Source organism: Neomonachus schauinslandi, chromosome 5 (assembly GCF_002201575.2).
Source record: "Neomonachus schauinslandi chromosome 5, ASM220157v2, whole genome shotgun sequence".
Lineage (NCBI taxonomy): Eukaryota > Metazoa > Chordata > Mammalia > Carnivora > Phocidae > Neomonachus > Neomonachus schauinslandi.
Genome location: NC_058407.1, coordinates 25,368,398 through 25,392,369, shown reverse-complemented (window position 1 = coordinate 25,392,369; position 23,972 = coordinate 25,368,398). Strand labels below are relative to the sequence as shown.

General features: G+C 37.4%; 2 protein-coding genes across 5 annotated transcripts in view; one reads left to right on the top strand and one right to left on the bottom strand.

Annotated features, from left to right (window-relative positions):
- Positions 1–4,220, top strand: part of METAP2 (methionyl aminopeptidase 2) — a 32,263-nt gene extending 28,043 nt beyond the window's left edge. For all 4 annotated transcript variants that reach the window (XM_021687334.1, XM_044915354.1, XM_021687335.2 and 1 more), the window contains 3 exons: positions 469–572; positions 1,227–1,342; positions 2,032–4,220. In XM_021687334.1, coding sequence (XP_021543009.1) covers positions 469–572; positions 1,227–1,342; positions 2,032–2,284 — 473 coding nt within the window. In that variant the 3' untranslated portion in view covers positions 2,285–4,220. The remainder of the gene's footprint in view (positions 1–468; positions 573–1,226; positions 1,343–2,031) is intronic.
- A 2,277-nt stretch (positions 4,221–6,497) lies between these two features.
- On the bottom strand, positions 6,498–23,642 carry USP44 (ubiquitin specific peptidase 44). Its single transcript, XM_021687532.1, has 5 exons — positions 22,218–23,642; positions 18,947–19,142; positions 16,538–16,646; positions 7,654–7,859; positions 6,498–6,697 (listed from the first exon to the last, which is right to left on the bottom strand). Exons 1-5 carry the CDS (start codon positions 23,640–23,642, stop codon positions 6,498–6,500), a joined length of 2,136 nt encoding a protein of 711 aa, XP_021543207.1.
- Between the last annotated feature and the right edge of the window lie 330 nt (positions 23,643–23,972).

Here is a 23,972-nt window from a genome sequence, read left to right as displayed (position 1 = left end):
TGGTCTCAGGACCTTGGAATTGTTTAGATTTTCCTTATTAACACACTTGAGCTGTGCTATAATTATAAAATTTAGTTTTATAATCCTGTCATTTGGACACAGAATCCTCATTTTCACATTACCTTTTGGACCATAACTATATTTTTTGTTTGTAATCACAATGTACATGGCATTTTATAACTTTTATTAACAATACCTCCTTAGATGCATCCCCATTGTATCCTCATAAGTTTGTTCTTTTCCCATCATCTCACCTTCCTCCCTTCTAGTTTTTAATCAGTAACACTGTAGTAAACATCTTTGCATATTCCACTAGTTTTCCAGTTTGTATGTAACTATGTCAGTGTGAGGTTATTTAGTAGAGCCATGTCTTATTTTTAAGTCAATGCTTAAACTCTGTGCCAGAAAGCCAAGAGATGTTTGTGCTCCTGAAGACCTTGAATAAACTATCTTTTCCTATTATGCCAGTGAAACCAATCCGTAACCTAAATGGACATTCAATCGGGCCATATAGAATACATGCTGGGAAAACAGTGCCCATTGTGAAAGGAGGAGAGGCAACAAGAATGGAGGTATGTGTGCCGTTAACAGTGTTTTTTTATGAAGCATTTTTATTTTTTTTTTCCAAACTAAAGTTGGTGATAGTTGAGTATGTAGTATGTTGAGCAAAATTAACTTGCCATCTATACTCCGATAGGAATTGGTCTGTGTGAATGTGCAGATCATGTCTGGTTAGACTATGGCTCAGTTAGCTGTGGAAGTTGGGTATGCCAAAGGATTGTTTTTTCACCACTTACTAAGCATCTCTTAGGTGCCAGTCTCTTTAGTAGTCCCTGAGGATGCATTAGTGAACAAAATAAAATTCCCTGCCCATGTAAAGGCTACTTTTTTTTTTTTTTTCTTAAGTAGGCTCCATGCCCAGTGTGGAGCCCAAGGCGGGGCTTGAACTCAACAACCCTGAGATCAAGACCTGAGCTGAGATCAAGAGTCGGACACTTAACCGACTGAGCCACCTAGGCACCCCATAAAGGCTACATTCTAATAGGACACAGAAAGACCAAACAGTGCTAAGGAGATAAAGCAGGGAAGGGTGAATAATGACTGCCAGGGGTTATTTCATGTTTCTTACATGAAGTAAATAATACCTCAGGCTGAAGTTAACAAATGGCAATTTTAATTAGTTCTGGATTTTTCTTCTTTTCCCCTGGCCCTTACATATTCTTTAGGAAGGAGAAGTATATGCCATTGAAACCTTTGGAAGCACAGGAAAAGGCGTTGTTCATGATGATATGGAATGTTCACACTATATGAAAAATTTTGATGTTGGACATGTGCCAATCAGGTGAGAGACCATTATTTTTACAGAAGTTTCTTTTCCCAGTTAGCAGCATTTTTAAAAATTTGACAAACATCCACAGTGGTACATTCATAAATGTACAGTTCTATAGCCTACCAGTAAGTTTTGTGGATTTTTATAATACAGCAAAGAAATTGCCCTGTTAAAAATCTTAACTCAGATAAAAATGATACAGGCAAGTATTCTCTTAAGATCCAGTTTCCAGTAACAATTTGAGAGGTGATTATTTTGCTGGCATTTCTAGGTGGTGGTTTTTAATATTTTCCTATTGGTAAACTTCCTATTTTTACCCTTTTTTCCCCCTTAAACTTTTTGGAAAAGATGGTTGAAAGATGGATTTATACCTCCTTTGTGTGCAGGTCTTTCAGCTTGATGCACAAAAAAGGAAATTCCCACCATAGTACTCTTGATGAGTCTCTACTGGGAATTTAACAAACACGTGTGCGTAAACACATAAATATGATAAGATAGCCTTCAGCTGGTCTCCCATTCAGCTGCCATGTATAATTAGGTATGGGCTGTTATACATTCTGACTTCTGAATGTTGAAAGAGGCAACAAAAAGGTTTTTGAATTACTGAGTGAAGCAACGTCTACTGTATAAGTTTTCCTTAACGGGGAAAATGAGTGGGTAACTTTTTAGCTACCTGTTAATTTTGGATTTTCTCCTCTTAGGCTTCCAAGAACAAAACACTTGTTGAACGTCATCAATGAAAACTTTGGCACCCTTGCCTTCTGCCGCCGATGGCTGGATCGCTTGGGAGAAAGTAAATACTTGATGGCTTTGAAGAATCTGTGTGACTTGGGCATTGTAGATCCGTATCCACCATTATGTGACATTAAAGGATCATATACAGCGCAGTTTGAACATACCATACTGTTGCGTCCAACGTGTAAAGAAGTTGTCAGCAGAGGAGATGACTATTAAACTTAGTCCAAAGCCGCCTCAACATCTTTTATTTTCTAAGCTTTGTTGGAATACATTATACCAGAAGTAATTTGCAACATGTTGTCTGTTTAACAGTGGACCTATGTAATGCTTTTATCCATGTTTAAAAAGGAAGGAGTTTGATCAAAGGCAAACCATCTAATGTAATTAGCCAAGGAAGAAGCTTTCAGGACTTTGAAATGTTAACTGTTTTTCCCATCTAGGAAATGCTATAAAGCTCAAATTAGTTAGGAATGACTTCTACATTTTTTGTTTTGAACACCTAAGAGATGCTTTTCAGATATTTATATTGCCATATTCTTAATTGAATGCTTTGAATGACTACATCCAATTCTGCACCTATACCCTCTGGTATTGCTTTTTAACCTTCCTGGAATCCATTTTCTAAAAAATAAAGACATTTTCAGATCTGAGAGCTATATTTCAATGTCTGTGGTTATAATTCTGCACAGGAATTAGCCAAACATAAATAGCTAAGCATGTAGGGAAATGTAGAGCCTTGTATCTTGATTGTAGACCTCTACACTGAAACTTTTCTTCTGACATAGTGGCTAAAACAAGATCTATACATGCATTAACTGGGAGAATCTTCATAAATTAATATAGAGCTTTAGGAATAGTTTGCCTTTATTTTCTTTTTAGAACCATATTAATCTCTTTCATTTTTTCCCCCTGACATTGGAAAGATCTATTAATTGAAACATGACCTAGTAGGAATGTGTACCAGCTTGAAACCTTGATTAGTAAAATCTCAACATTTAGATCCTTTGTCCAGTGGTAGTACTTATCAGGAAATGTACTCAGCTTACTCAATAAACCAAAAGGGCATTCAAAACTAGAAATACTACAACAGGGAAACTTCTGTACTTTTAGATCGTGCTCTAGTTAGAAAAGTTTGATTGACTTATTAGGCTTTTTCATTAGTAAGCCAAATTATTTTAACACCCTGCCCCTTGACTGGCTTGAATTCAAAACTATGGTGGCATTTCAGGGAGTGAGGTTACAGTAACATTCATTATGGCAGCTAAGTGCGTAAGTTGAATGTAAGATGCCGAATACTTGTTTGAACTGAGTCCCACTACAGATTCTTGAACAGATTGCTTGAATTCTTTGTAACTGATTTGTTGGGAATGTTCCAACATAATTTTAAAATTGTTTATGTACCAAGGTAAAGCCTTAATTTGTATATGCTTTAGCACAATAGGATTCACTGCCTCTGGGATGCTGTTTAGTTTGTATTTTAACATTTTTCTCATAGGAAGAAAAACCGGACTTCTGTACTTAGATCACTTACTATACATTAAAAAGCTGCTCTTTCAGCATTAGAACTATAAATGAATGTTATCTGGTGGGATAAACAATCTAGTTTTTAGCTGTGAGCCATGTTTATTATGGTGCTAATGTTCAAGAGCTACTTTTGGATTATTTTCTCCATTTTCTGTGATGTGCTTAGTGGCAGAGCTCACCAGTTCATGCTTGGACATGTTATAGGTCTTGGGCCCTCCAGCTAGTTCTTTTGGGGTTCTGAGTCCATACGTTTTTGATGTGTTTTGGTGGGAGATAGAAAGTATCTTGATTCTAAGCTCAAGAGTTTTACAATTGACCTTATGAGTGAAGAATTTTGGAGCTTTGTAAGACCGCTTTAGCAGTAGTGATCTCAAACCAGTTATGCGTTCCAAGCTCCCCCGCTCAGATAACTGTTGCGAGCGGTTGCATCACTGCAAGCCCCTGGAATAGCTGGAAGGAATATGATCTTGTAAATAGGAAAGCTGTCACTTAAAAAAACTGTATTGTTTACCTACTAGCCATGTATCTCTTGAAATCATTTTGTCATGTTTACAATGATGTACCTTATTGGTAACAAATTATTAGTTTGATGTTTAACAAATAGTGCCTTTAGTAAATTATTTTACAACCAAAACATGTTGTTTTTTGTTAGATCAACTTAGTTGAATATAGACGTCTACACTGAGATATACAATAAGAAATCTAAGTTTCTGTTCATTGGCTACGTTTTAGTTTTGTTGTAAATTTAATAGACTTAATTTTTTTATATCAGTTTTAGGTTTGCAGCAAAATTGAGCATAGAGTTCCCATATACCCCCTTGACCTCATACACACAGCCTTCCCCATACGTTTGGTTCGGAGGGATTAAAGTAAAAGGCTAAGTCACTTTCTTTCATATATTTTTATATTGAAGTTAAGTACTGAAACAAGCAATTATACCATTACAAACAGCAAAGCTTCCAGAGTGGTTTTTTGTTTTTTTTAGATTTTATTTATTTGATAGAGATGCAGCGAGAGAGGGAACACAAGCAGGGGGAGCGGGAGAGGGAGAAGCAGGCTTCCCGCTGAGCAGGGAGCCTGATGCGGGGCTAGATCCCAGGACCCTGGGATCATGACCTGAGCTGAAGGCAGACCGCTTAACTGACTGAGCCACCCAGGCGCCCCCAGAGTGGTTTTTAAAATATCTCCCTAAAATTAGGTACAAAAGTGTATAGCAGTTAACCCAAGGATAAAGTAATCCTTGAAATTAAAAGAGGCTAGACTCTAGTATCTTGACCACACAAATCTTTAATGAGGTATAATTACGTTAACAGTTGAGGTAACTTGCATAGGTATTTAAATGAACGATTTTAAACTTTAGCCATTTAATACTCAAGCTGTATTTTTGGCATAAATGATTTGTCTGTTCAGAGATAAATTCTCATTGCACTTCATGATCAGCTGCCCCAATGATTTGCTGTCTGAAATTTAAGTAAAATTTGCTAATAGGGGTCCTTTTCAAGCTTATACTTAATAGATGATCACTAGCAGAGAACAGCATTCTACAGGATATTATCTTTCATTAAGATTTCAACCTGCAAGAAAACCCACTTAAAAAAGGAAAAAATGATCTTCCAGTGGTTAACACTGAGCTAAGATGTTAAATAGCTGATCTATAGAGGTCAGTAATTAGCAGCAGTAGGATTTTGAAGAGATCTAGTAAGATTATTAAGGAAGAGCAAAGAGTATTTCATACTATATTTTTTAATAAAAGGTAAGTTTAGATAATTTTTAATTAAAAAAGTAAGGCCCCCCAGTGTTTGAATATCTGAGGTTCCTAGTCTTCACATAATTGGAGCAAAAGTAATCCAACCCTTTAGTTATTTAGAAATATGAGATGCTGAACATGTTGCCCAGTTGCCAATTTTGAACAATTATCTTCTCTGTCCTATGCAATTTTTTTCTCTTCAAGAAGACATTTTTTTCCTTTAAAAATCTCAAGATACGATATGGTACAAAGCTTTTAAGAGATCTAATGTTAAACATATAAAATGAACTTACTCAAGTTAAACTGTACTTGTATATCATAATATACTGCTGAATTCAGATTTTTTGTAAGACTGCTTATTGGAATCTAGACAAACCTGTTTGCTGCCAAACAAATCATCATCATAAGTCCCAGCCATCATTGTTTTCATGTCCACACTACTGAAGTAATTTAAATATACTATAAAGCTGTAATTTTCATTTGTATAAAGTTGGACTATGCAAAATAAAGAACAATTATTAAAACTTAATAAATTTTTGGAAAAATGGAAGTTCCATTAACCAAAATAATGTCTATTCTGAGCCCTGTAATACACAAAGTCTCAGGAATATCAATTAGTGTGATTGATGAGTATTTAGGTGATACCTTGATATTTCACAACGAATGTAGTAGTTGAACTCCCTTCAAGGGGCAAAGGTAACTTCAGTATACAAATGGCCTGAAATAATTTTTTTTTTTTTGGTATGACTATTAGTGAAGAAAGTATCTAATTTTCCATCTAAAAAGAATTTGTATAAAAAATGCCTACAAAAGATAAATAAATGTATAAAATGATGCCACCTGAACTTCAGTAAAAGATTGCACAAATTCATGATCTGAGCCAATTAAGACATCAAAATAAAAAAGAGGTAATGCCAGTCTGAAGTAAACACTATAAGTTTAAAACTCCCAAGTACTTGAAAAAAGTTTAGTTACCTGCTGTCATTGATATACATATTCATGCTAATCTTGTCTCTGTGAAAGTTTTGTTGTAGATACAAAATGTATAAACAGTGCACTGATTCCTAAGTAAAAAATTAAAACAATGAAGCTCCAAATTGTAAGCCCTTTTAAAAAGTATATATAAAATCACAAGAAGAAAGCCCCACTGTCTTTGGATCAGCTAAGGATTTCATTAGAAGAGGTATCAGCTTCTTCATTGGGATGTTGGCTACCAGACAGGATTTCTGAAGGCAAGAGTTTAGAATGTCCATTCTCAGTAACTCGCTGGGTATAAAACAAGATATAAGCTTGGGCCTTGCATACTTCGTCCATAGTGCACATGCTTAGCTTGGAGTCATTGCAGTGTACCCAGAACCCTAGAGTGAAGCACAGAAATACTTTACCTGAAGGTTTATAAAAGAACTTTAGAAGTTTCTAATATAAATTAATACGGATTTAAAGGCATTAGTTTCAGTGAGAGTTACATTTCTTTGAAGGGAAAATAACTATCTAGCCATTTCATTTCTATTGATGAGAAATACAGCTTGGGCAGTATGTTATTCTGGAATCATCTACCTTTATTCTAGAAGTAATCTGAAGTTAAAAAATCTGAGTAGTTCACTTGACACTATCTTTAATTCTAGGTATAATCTGACCAGTTAATGCTTTTGCTGCTAATCATATGTAGAGCAAACAGTGTACAACTCACTCTTGGTAGTTTATTGTTAAATTAATGGCCTTCATGGATTATGTGGTTCTTTCCATACCTCTTTTCTGGGTGAGGTGGAATGGTATGCATGGGGAGGCTCAGTCTTCGTTCAGTAGTAGTTAAAGGAAGGGGAAATAAAAAGTGAAACCTAAATCAATTTTGCTACCTATGAAGATTGTCCTTGAGGGTCCATGGAGGCAGTAAGTGAAAGTGAGTTTTATTAAAACCTGAACTCAGAGTTTGTTCTAAATATCTGTGATCCCCAGTTCATTAAATGCTCTGTTCTCTAACAAAATTAACTAGATGAAACCACTAAACAGAGGACCTGCCCTTAGAAATGTGCTTGTAAGGTAGCAATCTGACTTGTAATCAATGTGACCATCCTTACTATCCTATACCTACAGCCTTTGAAAATCAAAACTACTACAATCCTGCAGAAAATATCCCATTTTCTGCACAAACCTTTGTTTTTTTATGAACCGTAGTATTCGTTAAAAAAAAAAAAAAAAAAAGGGGGTCAAGTGGCTTCCCTTAGGATGATTTAGTGGCCAATTCAGAAATTGTAAAGCCTAAATACCAGGTTCCAAGTCTGACCCAAGATAAAATACTTTTCCCCATCTATACCTCCTTCAGAATTATAGCAGTAGGCAGTGTAGTGTCCTGAGCCAAATCCTTTCCCATGGTGCATTACTACAGCAGATAAATCATAGATAAAACATTCTGGTCTGAGGGATTTCAGGGATTCCCTGCAGCAATAAGGCTCCATGTTTAAGATTTCTTCAAAGCCAACATGAACACCAATTTTCTCTCGGTTATTACGTCCTGACCACCTGTGAACAAACCAGGGTAAAATGATCAAAAAAAGTCAAGGGAATATACCATGTACTAGGTTCAGACAGTCATAATAAAAGGCCTCAGTATAGAATACAAAGTATCATATGTAAAATAATATAAAATCCTTTCAATGCTGAAGCTGGCTATAAATGGAAAAATTTAGGTTTATTAAACAGTTCTGGTCAGGTTTTAAAATATTTGTCTTCTGTAGTTAGAAGATTATATAGGAAGTAAATTAACTTTCAGCAAAGGAAATTATGGCCCTATAGCAGTGTCCCCCTTCTCATAGATTAATTCAAGGTACCAAAGGGTTTTAATTCTCTATTGCCTTGTCACACCATGAGGAATCTAGAATCACACCCCAGAATCTAGAATTTGTTCTTGGGAGACATAACCTAGACCTTTCTTGGCCAGATGTACGGGAAAGCAGGACAAAAGAAGGCACCTCTAATTCTTCAGAACACTTTAGAGCTCTTCTGACTAAGAAAAAAACAGGAACTGTAACCCTTCCCTGTAAGTCACCACAACACTCATTAGGGACAGAACTCAATGCCTCTGTACTGTCATTTTCTCAGTCTGTCGGTCATGCTTCCTGGTACTGGACCAAAGCTTGGCAAGCAATGTTTTTATCATACACATAGTATGAGCTGGTGCTACAGGGGAAAATAATGTCTTGTTCAAGAGACTGTAATGCAGCTTGGTTTATGGTGGTACAGAGACAAAAGACAGACACAGATGAAAAGAGGATAGCATTGACTTTAAATGACACAATGGACCAAATGGACTTCACAGATATACTCAGAACATTCAATCCCAAAGCAACAGAATACACATTCTTCTCTAGTGCACATGGAACATTCTCCAGAATAGATCACATCCTAGGTCACAAATCAGGTCTCAACCGGTACCAAAAGATTGGGATCATTCCCTGCATATTTTCAGACCACAATGCTTTGAAACTAGAACTCAATCACAAGAGGAAAGTCGGAAAGAACTCAGATACAATACATGGAGGCTAAAGAGCATCCTACTAAAGAATGAATGGGTCAACCAGGAAATTAAAGAATTAAAAAAATTCATGGAAACAAATGAAAATGAAAACACAACTGTTCAAAATCTTTGGGATGCAGCAAAGGCGGTCCTAAGAGGAAAATATATAGCAATACAAGCCTTTCTCAAGAAACAATAAAGGTCACAAATACACAACCTAACCCTACACCTAAAGGAGCTGGAGAAAGAACAGCAAATACAGCCTAAAGCCAGCAGAAGATAAATAATAAAGATCAGAGCAGAAATCAATGAAATAGAAACCAAAAGAACAGTAGAACAAATCAACAAAACTAGGAACTGGTTCCTTGAAAGAATTAATAAGATTGATAAACCCCTGGCCAGACTTATCAAAAATAAAAGAGAAATGACCCAAATAAATAAAATCATGAAAGTGGAGAGATCACAACCAACACCAAAGAAACACAAACAATTATAAGAACATATTATGAGCAACTATATGCCAGCAAATTAGATAATCTGGAAGAAATGGATGCATTCCTAGAGATGTATAAACTACCAAAACTGAACCAGGAAGACACAGAAAACTTGAACAGACCTATACCTATACCCACTAAGGAAATTGAAGCAATAATCAAAAATCTCCCAACAAACAAGAGCCCAGGGCCAGATGGCTCCCCAGGGGAATTCTACCAAACATTTAAAGAATTAATACCTATTCTTCTGAAACTGTTCCAAAAAATAGAAATAGAAGGAAAACTTCCAGACTCATTTTATGAGGCCAGCATTACCTTGATCCCAAAATCAAACAAAGACCCCATCAAAAAGGAGAAATACAGACCAATATCCCTGATGAACATGGATGCAAAAATTCTCACCAAAATACTAGCCAATTGGATCCAACAGTACATTAAAAGGATTATTCACCACGACCAAGTGGGATTTATTCCTGGGCTGCAAGGTTGGTTCAACATCCACACATCAATCCATGTGATACAATACATTAATAAAAGAAAGAACAAGAACCGTATGATCCTCTCAATAGATGCAGAAAAAGCATTTGACAAAGTACAGCATTCTTTCTTGATTAAAACTCTTCACAGTGTAGGGATAGAGGGTACATACCTCAATATCATAAAAGCCATCTATGAAAAACCCACAGCGAATACCATACTCAATGGGGAAAAACTGAGAGCTTTCCCCCTAAGGTCAGGAACACGGCAGGGATGTCCACTATCACCACTGCTATTCAACATAGTACTAGAAGTCCTAGTCTCAGCAATCAGACAACAAAAAGAAATAAAAGGCATCCAAATCGGCAAAGAAGAAGTCAAACTCTCACTCTTTGCAGATGATATGATACTTTATGTGGAAAACCCAAAAGACTACACCCCAAAACTGCTAGAACTCATACAGGAATTCAGTGAAGTGGCAGGATGTAAAATCAATGCATAGAAATCAGTTGCATTTATATATACCAACAACAAGAAGAAAAATTAAGGAATCAATCCCATTTACAACTGCACCCCAAAACATAAGATACCTAGGAATAAATCTAACCAAGGAGATGTAAGATCTGTACTCAGAAAACTATAAAATACTCATGAAAGAAATTGAGGAAGACACAAAGAAATGGAAAAACGTTCCATGCTCATGAATTGGAATAACAAATATTGTGAAAATGTCTATGCTACCTAGAACAATCGATACATTTAATGCAATCCCTATCAAAATACCATCAACTTTTTTCAAAGAAATAGGACAAATAATCCTAAAATTTGTATGGAACCAGAAAAGACCCCAAATAGCCAGAGGAATGTTGAAAAAGAAAAGCAAAGCTGGTAGCATCACAATTCCAGACTTCAAGCTCTATTACAAAGCTATCAAGACAGTATGGTACTGGCACAAAAACAGACACATAGATCAATGGAACAGAATAGAGAGCCCAGAAATGGACCCTCAACTCTATGGTCAACTAATCTTCGACAAAGCAGGAAAGAATGTCCAATGGAAAAAAGACAGTCTCTTCAACAAATGGTGTTGGGAAAATTGGACAGCCACATGCAGAAGAATGAAACTAGGACCATTTCCTTACACCACACACAAAAATAGACTCAAAATGGTTGAAAGACCTAAATGTGAGACAGGAGTCCATCAAAATCCTAGAGGAGAACACAGGCAGCAACCGCTTCAACCTCAGTTGTAGCAACTTCTTACTAGACACATCTCCAAAGGCAAGGGAAACAAAGGCAACAATGAACTATTAGGACTTCATCAAGATAAAAAGCTTTTGCAAAGCAAAGGAAACAGTCAACAAAACCAAAAGACAACCGACAGAATGGGAGAAGATATTTGCAAATGACATCTCCGATAAAGGGCTAGTATCCAAAATCTATAAAGAACTTATCAAACTCAACAACCAAAGAACAAATAATCCAATCAAGAAATGGGCAGAAGACATGAACAGACATTTCTTCAAAGAAGACATCCAAATGGCCAACAGACACATGAAAAAGTGCTCAACATCGCTCGGCATGAGGGAAATCAAGATCAAAACCTCAGTGAGATACCACCTCACACCAGTCAGAATGGCTAAAATTAACAAGTCAGGAAACGACAGATGTTGGCGGGGATGCGGAGAAAGGGGAACCCTCCTACACGGTTGGTGGGAATGCAAACTGGTGCAGCCACTCTGGAAAACAGTATGGAGGTTCCTCAAAAAGTTGAAAATAGAGCTACCATATGACGCAGCAATTGCACTTCTGGGTATTTACCCCAAAGATACAAATGTAGTGATCCAAAGGGGTACATGCACCCCAATGTTTATAGCAGCAATGTCCACAATAGCCAAACTATGGAAAGAGCCAAGATGTCCATCAACAGATGAATGGATAAAGAAGAAGTGGTATATATACACAATGGAATAGAATGCAGCCATCAAAAAATGAAATCTTGTCATTTGCAAGGACATGGATGGAACTGGAGGGTATTATGCTAAGCGAAATAAGTCAATCAGAGAAAGACATGTATCATATGATCTCACTGATATGAGGAATTCTTAATCTCAGGAAACAAACGGAGGGTTGCTGGAGTGGTGGGGGGTGGGAGGGATGGGGTGGCTGGTGATAGACATTGGGGAGGGTATGTGCTATGGTGAGTACTGTGAATTGTGTAAGACTGTTGAATCACAGACCTGTACCTCTGAAACAAATAATACATTATACGTTAAAAAAAAAAGAGAGAGAGAGAAGATAGCAGGAAGGGAAAAATGAAGTGGGGGGAAATCGGAGGGGGAGACGAACCATGAGAGACGATGGACTCTGAGAAACAAACTGAGGTTTCTAGAGGGGAGGGGGGTGGGGGGATGGGTTAGCCTGGTGATGGGTATTAAGGAGGGCACGTACAGAATGGAGCACTGGGTGTTATATGCAAACAATGAATCATGGAACACTACATCAAAAACTAATGATGTAACGTATGGTGATTAACATAACATAAAAAAATAAAATTAAAAAAAGAGTGGGTGGCTTAACCCACTGAGCCAACCAGGCGCCCCTGACTTTTCCCATTTTTAACTGTTTATTCTTAGTCTTGTAGGTTTATCCTCATCTACCTAAACATTAAATATGTGTTTCTTGATCAGAACAGAGCTTTCATGATAGGAGAAGATGATGTGGAGAGAGCAAGTGAAATCACTAAGTCATGTGCATTTCTAGAGCCCTAAGAGTTCCTTCCACGGCCAACTTCTTGGCGGGCAACCTGTACAGTCATTTAGGACTCCATGCTTGGTTTAATGCTCTAATGTCAGTGTCTTGAAATTCTTCACAATGTCATCTTTGAATGTGGGTTTCGTCAGAGTTGACGGGACAACGGAGCATGTGCACGAGCAGAGGCGAGACCCCGGAGACAGTATGTGTGCGCCGTAGTGGTCCCGGCTCCCGGCGCTCAACAGCATGCACAGAGCAGCGGACCCTGCAGGCAGGCAGCAGCCTGGGACAGCACAGAGCCTCGGGGAGCGGGGAGCGGAGCCAGGCTGGGGCCTGTGCAGAATGGAGGTTGTGACGGCAGCAGGCATGCATGGAAAAGTGAAGTGACTTCTCTAACTTCAGAGTCAGCCTCTTGACTCCCAATCTCTCACCTCCCTGCTGCTTTCCTGGTCTCCATGACCTCATCCTGGTGACCTGACATGTTCAGTGATTTTATATGATTCGTGACATGGTGTGTTCAGTGATCGTATGTGAGAGCCTCTTATTAACCTACTTTAAAGTGTAAAAGAATAGGGCGCCTGGGTGGCTCAGTCAGTTAAGTGTCTGCCTTCGGCTCAAGTCATGATCCGAAGGGTCCTGGGATCGAGCCCCATATTGGGCTCTGTGCTCAGCAGGGAGCCTGCTTCTCCCTCTCCCTCTGCCTGCCTGTCTGCCTACTTGGGATCTCTCTCTCTGTCAAAAAAATAAATAAAATAAAAATCTTAAAAAAAAATAGGACAGCATTAAAGTACTAAAACATGATGTTATGATAAATAATAGTAAGTAGAGAAGGAGAAAGGAAGATAAGCAAAAATATGTGAAAATGCTATTAGTACAATATAAAATTGTATGGAGCTAAAGGTGAGACTTGCAAATTAAATTATCTTTTGGAGTAGGAATCATACCCCAAAACTTCTCCCATGAAATGTATAAGAGATCCTATACTCAATGCACCTGTAACTAGTCAACATGGAAGACCAAGCATTTAAAAAAATAGGACTTGCTTAACAAAAGTTCCTATAATTCCTATCACTCAAAAGATACTTATAGTTTACCATAAAATTCAAACCTTACATTATTTAATGCTAAATAAACACTTATAAGCCATCTAAATGGACAATACTCATTCCTGTTGATTAAATTGGGTACCCAGTTTTTTTCTACTGATGTAAATACAGTAAAATGATAACAAGATAACACTATACCCTAAGTTCACAGTGGTTTGCTTCAAAGAGAAGGGAGAGCATTGGACTAGGAGGCACACAAGGGGAATGTCTAAGGTACTAGAAATGTTCCATTTCTTATGCTTTTTCAGAGGTTCCTGTATGCCCCTCCCCTATCCCATTTTCCCTTTTATCTTTTATATATCCTATATATTTTATACATTGGCAAATACAATAGTGCTTTTTGAACAGATAAAGAAAAAGGAGAAAGACAAATGTGGTAAAGGCAGCATAAACAAAATCTCTGAATCAGAAATAAATATGTCCTGAAGGGTCAAAAATGTTTTGGGCAATAGATGGAAAGGGATAGAGTCAAATAGGTTTAACTAAAAGGAGAGCTTCAAATACCAGATTAAAGCAGCAATTAGGAAGAACAGGAAGTTCTCCAACAGTTTATAGTAGCCAATTCAGTACAAATTTAAGTAGCAAAAATTTAAGTCCTTTCAGTTCTGTCTTTACAGAATCTCATTTATGCTCTTACTTCTCCATGCTCCCTGGCCCTTCTTACCTGGCCGTGGAATACAATATTAACCTCCTAACTAATCTTCTTGTTTCTATTACCCTTGATTTTATGCACAATGACAGGTCTCACCTGATTTCACTAAATCTTTTGTTGTATACCCTTCCCCGTTCCTCCTCTATACCTTTGTTCATGTTGCTCCCTTAGGCTAAAGTGCTCCTCCTGCATATGCCCCATTCATTCACTTAATAAATATTTTTGGGCAACTACTGTGCACAGAGCTCGGTTCTGGGCCTTGAGATACAGGAATGAAACAGACAAGGTCCCTGTCATTACTGAGCTTCTGTTCCACTGCCAGAGGTAGAGAAATAAGTAAATAAACTACTAATTGCAGATAGTGGGTTTTGCCATTTAAGCAAAAATAGGGTAATGTGATAAGGAGAGTTGGGTGGTGCTACTTTTAAATAGGATGGTCAGGGAAGTCTGCTCTAAAGAATGGACATATGAACTGAGACTTGAATGATATAAAGACCCCTATGCCATTAGAGAGACTTTGGAAACATTTAGACATCAGCTAACTCCTTCTTCCAAATCTCTGATAAATCAATTTGTATATAACTTGTGATACTTAGTATTTTTCTTTCTTTCTTTTTTCTTTTTTTTAATTTTAACTAGGCTCTACGCCCAACATGGGGCTTGAACGCTCAACCCTGAGATTATGAGTCGCATGCTCTACCGACTGAGCCAGTCAGGTGCCCCGTTAGTATTTCTATTTCACCATTATTTCTGTGCATGCCTGACTATAATCTTGAGGAAAGGATCCTACTTTATATTCCCCAAAGAATATAGAACAACATTTGTATTTAACAGCACTCACATGTTATTTGTTGACTATACCTTTAACAGCTTCCATAAGTAACTGAAATAACGGACTAAAATTAACAGTGAATATCTCTGGGAAGTGGGGCTGAGAGGGAAGAGGTACTTTTACTTTGGACTTTTACTTTACCTTCTGTGAAGTTTGCATTTAAAAAAAACATGTATTATTTTAATTATTTAAAAAAAACTTTAAGGGGCGCCCAAGTGGCTCAGTCAGTTAAGCTTCTGCCTTGGGCTCAGGTCATGATCCTAGGGTTCTGGGATCAAGCCCGCATCGGGCTCCCTGATCAGCAGGGGAGCCTGCTTCATCCTCTCCCTCTGCGCCTGCTCATGTGTGTTCTCTCTCTCGCTCAAATAAATAAAATCTTAAAAACACACACACACACAAAAACTGTAAACAAGCCAAAACCCATTATGTATGAAAAACACGGTCTCCATAGTTTTCAAATCATAGCACATAAAGTAACTTAAGAATAAGCTCTAAGGTTAACATGATTATTGCAAGGTATGAAACCATATGCTTTGCTTAACCAATAGTTTTGCAAACTAATTCGCCTGACTAAATATATTTCTGAACACTAGAGGGTTTTTTTGTTAACTGCTCTGAATTGAACTGCTATACCTTAGATATTTTCTAAGAATGAGGCAATTGGGTTAAATACTCTTAAGTTATAAATTTAAAACTTTTATTTAACTCTATAAGCAGAAGCTTACAAGAATAATATCACAGACCAAAATGTGAAGGGACTAGTCATCAGCAATGCATTCTACAAGGGAGGCTAATCAGAAGCTTAGTTACTGAAAATGGTGTCTATTGGTCAAGGCTAGAGATGACAGAATTTTTTTTGTCTTTAAAAAAACACAGAAGTAGATAGATGTTAAGTCATCTACTAGCCAAATATATACTATTAAAATCTGATGGAGGGGCGCCTGGGTGACTCAGTTGGTTAAGCGTCTGCCTTCGGCTCTGGTCATGATCCCAGGGTCCTGGGATCGAGCCCTGCATCGGGCTCCTTGCTCAGTGGAGAGCCTGCCTCTCCCTCTCCCTCTGCCTGCCTCTCTGCCTGCTTGTGCTGTCAAATAAATAAAATCTTAAAAAAGAATAAAATAAAATAAAATCTGATTCATCATGTGTGTTAAGTTTTGAAGCATGGGAAGCACAAGGAATGATTAACTTAGAAGTGTGTATTTGGAGGGGCGACTGGTTGGCTCAGTCAGTAGAGCATGAGACTCTTGATCTTGGGGTTGTAAGTGCAAGCCCCACATTGAGTATAGAGATTATTTAAAAATAAAAAATCTTTAAACCAAACAAGAAAACAAAGGAAATGTGTAGTCGGAATACTACTACTACTACTAACCTGAATCGTTTGAGATGTAGTCTGAGAACCTGAGGTAGGTGGCAAATCATAAGCTGTTTTTGTGCTTCTGTGAGTACAACTGATTTGGAAGAAAACCTTCTACGCTTTGCTGTGATATCAAAGACAGAATGAGAATCAAATTTAAAGATACAAGGAAATGCTGAGTAAACTTTAAATACTTTAGACATGTATTATTAAACATCTTCTCTGTTACAGGTATTGTACTGTGCTAGAGACATGGCCTTGCTCTCAAAAAACTTATAAGCACACAATTTAAGAGCTAGTCAGGCAGACAGACATGTAAACAATTAAGTCCCTGATTTAATATACTCCTACAAATAAGGCAAAAGAATGATCTAGTAGGCGCCTGGGTGGCTCAGTCATTAAGCGTCTGCTTTCGGCTCAGGTCATGGTCCCAGGGTCCTGGGATCGAGCCCCCCATCGGGCTCCCTGCTTAGCGGGAAGCCTGCTTCTCCCTCTCCCACTCCCCCTGCTTGTGTTCCCTCTCTCGCTGTGTCTCTCTCTCTAATACATAAATAAAATCTTTAATAAAAAATAAAAATGGATTTGACTATGCCAATTAATAGGAAAAGTTAAAAATTTCCCTAAACATACTTTAATATACTCTTCCCAAATTCTTAATTTAAAAAAGTATCATAGTCAGTCCATTTACTGAGGTTAATTGGAATCCCAGGGGGGCGGGTCCTTAATAGCTCAGAATACCCTTCCCCACTTCCTGACAAAGCAGTCGTCTTCCAGCTCTGAGCCTGAGGCCTCCCCCTCAGTGTCTTGCTTTTGCTATTTTAGTACCAGATCTTAAACAAGTGGCACTTAGGATTCTTTTTGTTGTCTCCTCTGCTTCTCTAGAGGTCCACCCATGAATTGTGCCCTGAAGCTTCTGGCTGCGCCACCCTACCAGTTTGCTCTGGACACCCAGGAGCTGTCCTTCAACTTACACAGCAGCTCTGACTCCAGCCACGGCAGCAGCTGCTTCTCGTGGAGGAGGTGAAACCCCGTGAGGCTGTCCTGTAAGCTGTCTCCATTTGCCACGGGTAGCCTGTCCTCCGGGTCTCTGCCCGTGAGATCCAGGTACCTGGTGCTGCTGAATGTCCTGGACCTACTTTTGGATCATCTTCCTGAATATATGGCCAGTATAGCTAGATAAGTGATATCAACTCCCTGACTTAAAATTTTAAACATCTGCCTTTATGTATTAAATTACAGCAGCTCTTTTAGGACTTTATTTGGTAGACCCAGTAAACACACACAAACATGTTATAAAACCATATTCTGCATTCATTCATGTTATCTTTCTATTCCCAGATTTGGTGGATGAAAGCATCTAGGACCATTCACATTTTTTTCCAAGAAAAAAAATTTCACCATTCGAGTTTGATAAAGTTTATTTTTTTCAAACCTTATAAATCCTAGGCTACTTAACACAGAGTTCCTATTAGATAGCACTCAGAAAATGTTAATATAAGTCATTCTAAAAAAAACATCAATTGATGTAACATTTCTTCAATACTGAAACATCCAATATTTCTTTTATATTACCTTCGAAGTTTAAAACCCTAAGATCATTTTTTTAAACATGGAAATTAGAATACCTGAAAATATATAGCATAAACACTAAGATACCACATGCACATTGATAGAGAAGATAAAGACTCCTGAAAAAGACATAGCAGATCTGTCATGATTTTATATACAATTTCCCTGGAGGATGATGCTTTCCTTTAATTGAAATGAGTGTCTCATCCCCCAGTGCTGGGTTCCTGCGTTCACCTCTAGTAGAGTGTTTCTCATAATAGATCTTAGTCCTCTGTTTCTTCCATTAGGTATGTGAGCACCTTGAAAGTGTTTTACTTCTATCCATAGCAATTAGAACAATGACTAATATAGAAGAGACAGTCATTAGATAGTTTTTTACTAACTCTGTTTTTACGAAGCCAATCTCCATAGCAGTAGTTCAGCTATATATTTCCTATCATATAGGTACACTTATATACATATATTATCTATATGTCAGTGTTTAGATATGTAGCAAAAAGACTCATAAAGCAAACATTTTATTTAGTACTAAATAACATGCTTTCCTTTTACTATTCCCCATCGCTACTTTATTCTGCCTCACATATTAAGTTCAAATTTCTTATTTTATGAATCCTTTCTCTCCACAACTGACTATGGGGTCAAAAAAATTTTGATGTCATCAATAAGGCAAAACAAACACATAGCTCACAAATGCCAATTATAAAGTAGAAATATCTATCCCAGTTTCTTTTGATGAGCTAACAAAGTTTATTTCCATAACTGCTACTTTAGGAATTTCTTTCAGCTTCCTCTCATTTGTGTTTCTCCTCGCTAATCTTAGAAAAGCAAAGAGAATATACAGTCTCTACTTACAGTTACAGTGGTCACATACGTAGATTTTTCCTTCTAAAGCTTCAGTTTCTGTAAATTTGGCCAGCATTTCAGTAACCAGACATGGCTGGGAAGCAGTATCTTTTCCATTGCATTGGTATCTTTCTGGAAATTCCAGTGATAAGTCCCAGAAAGGTTCTATGGTATTTGATTTGTTGTCACATGCAAGACATGTAACCTGCAAATAAAAATATTTGTTTCTCAGATTACAATCCTGTCAAAACATTTACTCCCTTCACTATAGAGGTCACTGCCAGTAAATTAGATTTTCTTCTGAAAATGCACCGTCAGAATTCTGAGTAATCTGCTTTATATAATTTTTCCTTTCAATGACTGTCAGTAAACCCACTATGTACTGGTGGGCTTTAACCAATAAGCATTCAAAAAACTCCAAGGGTATTAGTCAAATCTGAATGTAGGCAAACAAACAAACTGTGGACTCATTTAATTAGGTATACATTGTGTGTGTGTGTGTGACAGAGAGAGAGATGGTGGCTGGGGGGAGAAAGAGAGATTTATATGCATTTAATGTGTTTAGAATATTAGACTTGTTCTTTGCCCTTTTTCCTAACTTACTTTCACTAATTTTCTCTCCCCAAATCCCTATAACTTCTTAACCAGGATACAAATAAAATACTATTTGTATATTTTTAAATATAGATTTTGAATCCCTAGCAACTGATAATTTCAAAAGGCAATACATTTAACGTAAATGATGCCATACTCTCACTTAAAGCAAATATCACTACATTAAAATCCTCACCAAATACAGGAACCACAAAGAGTATAGGGCAGTTTTAACAAGTGAAGCTCTCAGCACGACTTAATGCCAACAAACGCTTCACAAAACTGAAGACAGACTCTATAGATCTAATAATCCCTACATGATAGATTACTAAACTCTTTTATAAAGAACACTCTTGGTGTTTGTTTGGAGACTCATTAAGGCAGGGTTTAACCTTTTGAGAACAGTTTCTTGAATAAAAAAAGAAAGAAGCCATTCTAGGAACCAACCATCTGAATCTCCAGTTTTCTAAGAGTTTATTACGTGTCTGAAAGGAAGAGAGAAAAAAGCTGGCATAATAATTTTTATTAATTTCAAAAGTCATCCATAAAGGAAAAAATAAGCACATAGGTACCCTTGCACTATTCAAAATATAAAATAGTAACTTTCTGGAAAGAAATTTGTAGCCAAGGATCAAAAGTCCTACTTTGACAAAGTAATTTCTAGGACTCTGCCTTAGCGAAATCATTAGAAGAAAATGTACTGTGACATTATAATAACAGAAAAATTGGAAACAGTTTACAAGTCAACAATACAGGAATGGGTAAACAAATTATGGTATACACATATAATGGACATTGACATGCTGTGAAAAAAATGATCAAGTATTTCAATGACTATGAAAAATCTTTATATTAATAATGAAAAAAATGAAAAAAGCAGGTAAATTCATCATGACTGAACAAGTAGGAGAAAATATGTGCAGAAGAGGGGCTCTTGGATGGCTCAGTCGGTTAAATGTCTGTCTTCGGCTTAGGTCATGATCCCAGTGTCCTGAGATCAAGCCCTCTGTTGGGCTCCCTGCTCTGTGGGGAGCCTGCTTCTCCCTCTCCCTCTGCTGCTCCTCCTGCTTATGCTCTCTTTCTCTCTCAAATACATAAATAAAATCTGTTTTAAAAATGTGCAGAGGAAAGAGGTGTGCAGGTGGCTTAGTCAGTTAAAGTGTCTGACTCTTGATCAGATCTTGATCAGGTCTTGATCTCAGGGTCAATGAGTTCAAGCCTTGTGTTGGGCTCCACATGGAGCTTACTTAAAAATAAAACAAACAAACAAACAAACAAATAAATAAATAAAACCCAAAGCTTTAAATAAAAATAAAAATAAAATTTTTAATGTACAGAAGAAAAAAAAACTAGAAGAAAGTATGCCAAAATGTTAATAGTTTTATGTGTGGGTTGTTGGGTTATGGGATAAGGGGATGATTTTTCTTTTACTGCATAGATTTACTGTATCATACAGGTTTTCTATGACTATATATTACTTCTATTTATAATAGTGCATTTTAAAACTTTTTTTTAAAGTAAGCTCTAGGCTCAACATAGGGCTTGAACTCACCACCCCAAGGATCAAGAGCTGCATGCTCTACTGACTGAGCCAGCCAGGCACTCCTACTAATGGTGCATTTTAAACTTTTGCATAAAAGTGGTGGAAAAATAAAATTGCATGCAACACAAGAAACAACTCTTACTTGCTAAATGGCACAGTGTAAAATCTTTACATTTCTGAAACATTAAGTGGAATAAACGTCAAAGAGAAACCCTAAGAATTACATTTGAATACTTAAACTACAGGGGTGCCTGGCTGGCTCCGTCCGTAGAGCATGCAACTCTTGATTTCAGGGTTCTGAGTTTCAGCCCCACGTTGGGCACAGAGCTTTAAAAAAAATTTAAAAATACACATTTAAGCTACATTCCAGAAAAGTACGCTATAAAGACAAAAGATGGTATCATTATTGTGAAAGTTGCACTGAGGAACAGAGGCAGGCCTACAAGGGGAAAGAAATGACCTAACAGCCCAACTGCCTAAAACAAAAAAATTTTAAAGCTCTATGCGATGGAAAAGTAGAGAGCCTTATGTCTAGTAGTAGTTTACCAATAAGTCCACTCGTTACAGAGAGCTATTAATTAGATGGGAGATTCTGGTTTCGTGATTCCTTTTCACAACAAGGGAAACTTTTATAGCTATAATTAAAATAAAGGAAACCATTCAGGATTATTCTCAATGAAATCATATTTATTCACTTTAAAATTTCCCTACCTACTTGCCCCCTTTGGTTTTATAGAAAGTATTCCAGGGCTACTTCTTGGTTCCTGAAATTATTCAGATCCATTCTCAGGGCAGCAGCATCTTCAAATCTATTCCCTGTGGGGTTAAACCCTCTCTTCTCAATCCCTCGGAGAATGAATTTAATATTATCAACCTAAGAAGCTGTTTCCTGATTCCCTCTCCCCACAAAAAATCATTGCTACCATAGATGAAAAACGGCTTCCAGTAATTCATGAAGGAAACTTGTAAATCAGCGAAACACTGTAAATCAGTGAGCTGACTTCTGCAAAAGCAATCTATTTTGATGCAAAAACAGTACTAGCTCTAGCTCTAACACACTAGAAATACAGAGAAAATGCATTTTTTTTAGGCTTCATTTTATGAATGCCCCAAGAGGAAAATAAGATTTTAAAAAACCCATACCTGACTAAGAAGTTGTCCATGAAAAATATTATTCACAACATTCAGAACCTGTTTGATAAGTTTCCTTTGAGAAGTGGGGATAAGAGCTGGTAACCTAGTACCAGTTGTCTCTAGTTCATGTTGTATTTTATCCAAAAGTTCACAAAGAAATTCCTGAGCATCCTGCTGGGCATAACCACGAAAAGCTGGAATTAGTCTCCACACGGAGTGTAGCATAGCAAATGGTGAGACCAAGGCCCACTTTCCAGACCACATGACTTGGAACAAAGTATGCAATTCATGACAGAGAGAAATGTATTGTGAACTCGGCTCCCTTGGCTGAATAAGCTCCATCTTTCTACTCTTTGACGCTCCACAGCTTAGTCCTAATGATAAACTTGGATGTCTGGAGGGAGCACTGCCTGTATCTTTTTCTTGGCATTCATTCATTTGATACACTGTATCTGTGATTGGTAGATGCTTATAAGGTGATCTTGTCTTATCACTAGCTGTCACAGCCAGCCATCGGTTCAGATCAAGTTTTAAAAAACATTGCCGAAAAATAAGTAAATGACTCAACACTTGAAGAACAGAATTCATATAGCAAGTATTTCCCAAATTTCTCAATCCTGTTACACCAGGGGTTATTATTAGGCTTCGTTTACCTGAGGAGTCACTGGCTTTTTTTAATCTTACATCTTCTGAGGTAGATACTACTTTATCTTTTGCTGGTGATGCTGGGGTTTGTAGTGGAACTTGAACAGGAACTATTTCTACTGTGGTAGATTGAGCTAGACCTTGCAAACGTAAACTCTTTCTTGGATGAATAGTTTCCAGTTCCACTTTAACTTGATACTCTAATTCTTGTCGTCTTTTCTTTACTTCTCTTTTTGCTATTTTTTCCTGAAATTGTTCCTCTTGCCTTTTTCTTCCAATGGGTGATTGTTCAAACCAAGTTCGAAAGATTTTACTCATTAATATCCTTCTCCTGTGCCAAAGAGCAGTATACATTTGATCTTCATTTTGAAGCAGAGATTGGGTGCCATCATATAAGTAGTAAGTATCATCGCTCGTACCCATAGACCGCAAAACCCTTCCACTACGAGTGGTGCACTGATAATTTTGACTTTTGATTGCACTTAACATACTTCGTAGTAACTTCAGGTCTCCAGTTGCATTATCATTAAGAACATAATCATCACAAAGGTAACAAAAAACATACATCTCATTCACCTCCAGTGCGACAGGATGACTGCTTTCTTGAAAGTGCCTGAGTGCATGTTCTTCAATATATCTTCCACAGGCAACATGAGAACAGCTAAGGCAAGCCCAAATCGACTCAGTTGTATTGCAGTCCACACAATGCCACTTCTGAGGGTTGAGGATGGAATGGTCTTGAGCAAGCCGCAACTGCCCAATGTGTTTGCACTTATCCATTGTTAACATTTATTTAGTCTAGCTGAGAAACACATAATCCAAACAAGTCTCTGTTCACGATACCTGAAGCATCTGAAAACTAAGCAGAACAATACTATTTTTTAATAAAAGAGCCAATATTTTTATAAGGTATTTTACCAAGAATTATTTTATTTACTTATTTTTAAAGATTTGATTTGTTCATTATTCATTTGAGAGAGAGAGAAGGGGGCGCCTGGGTGGTTCAGTCCAGTAAGCATTTGCCTTTGGCAAATCCTGGGGTCCTGGGATCAAGTCCCTCCTAGGGCTCCCTGCTTGGCAGGGAGTCTGCTTCTCCCTTTGCCCCTCCCGCCACTCGTG

Excerpts from the sequence above, each read along its gene's own strand:
- USP44 (XM_021687532.1), bottom strand. The coding sequence starts at position 23,642 with ATGTTAACAATGGATAAGTGCAAACACATTGGGCAGTTGCGGCTTGCT. Across the intron at positions 7,860-16,537 it reads CTACATCTCAAACGATTCAG|GTGGTCAGGACGTAATAACC; the intron begins GTTAGTAGTAGT and ends GTTTGTTCACAG. Across the intron at positions 6,698-7,653 it reads CTGCTATAATTCTGAAGGAG|GGTTCTGGGTACACTGCAAT; the intron begins GTATAGATGGGG and ends GCTTCACTCTAG.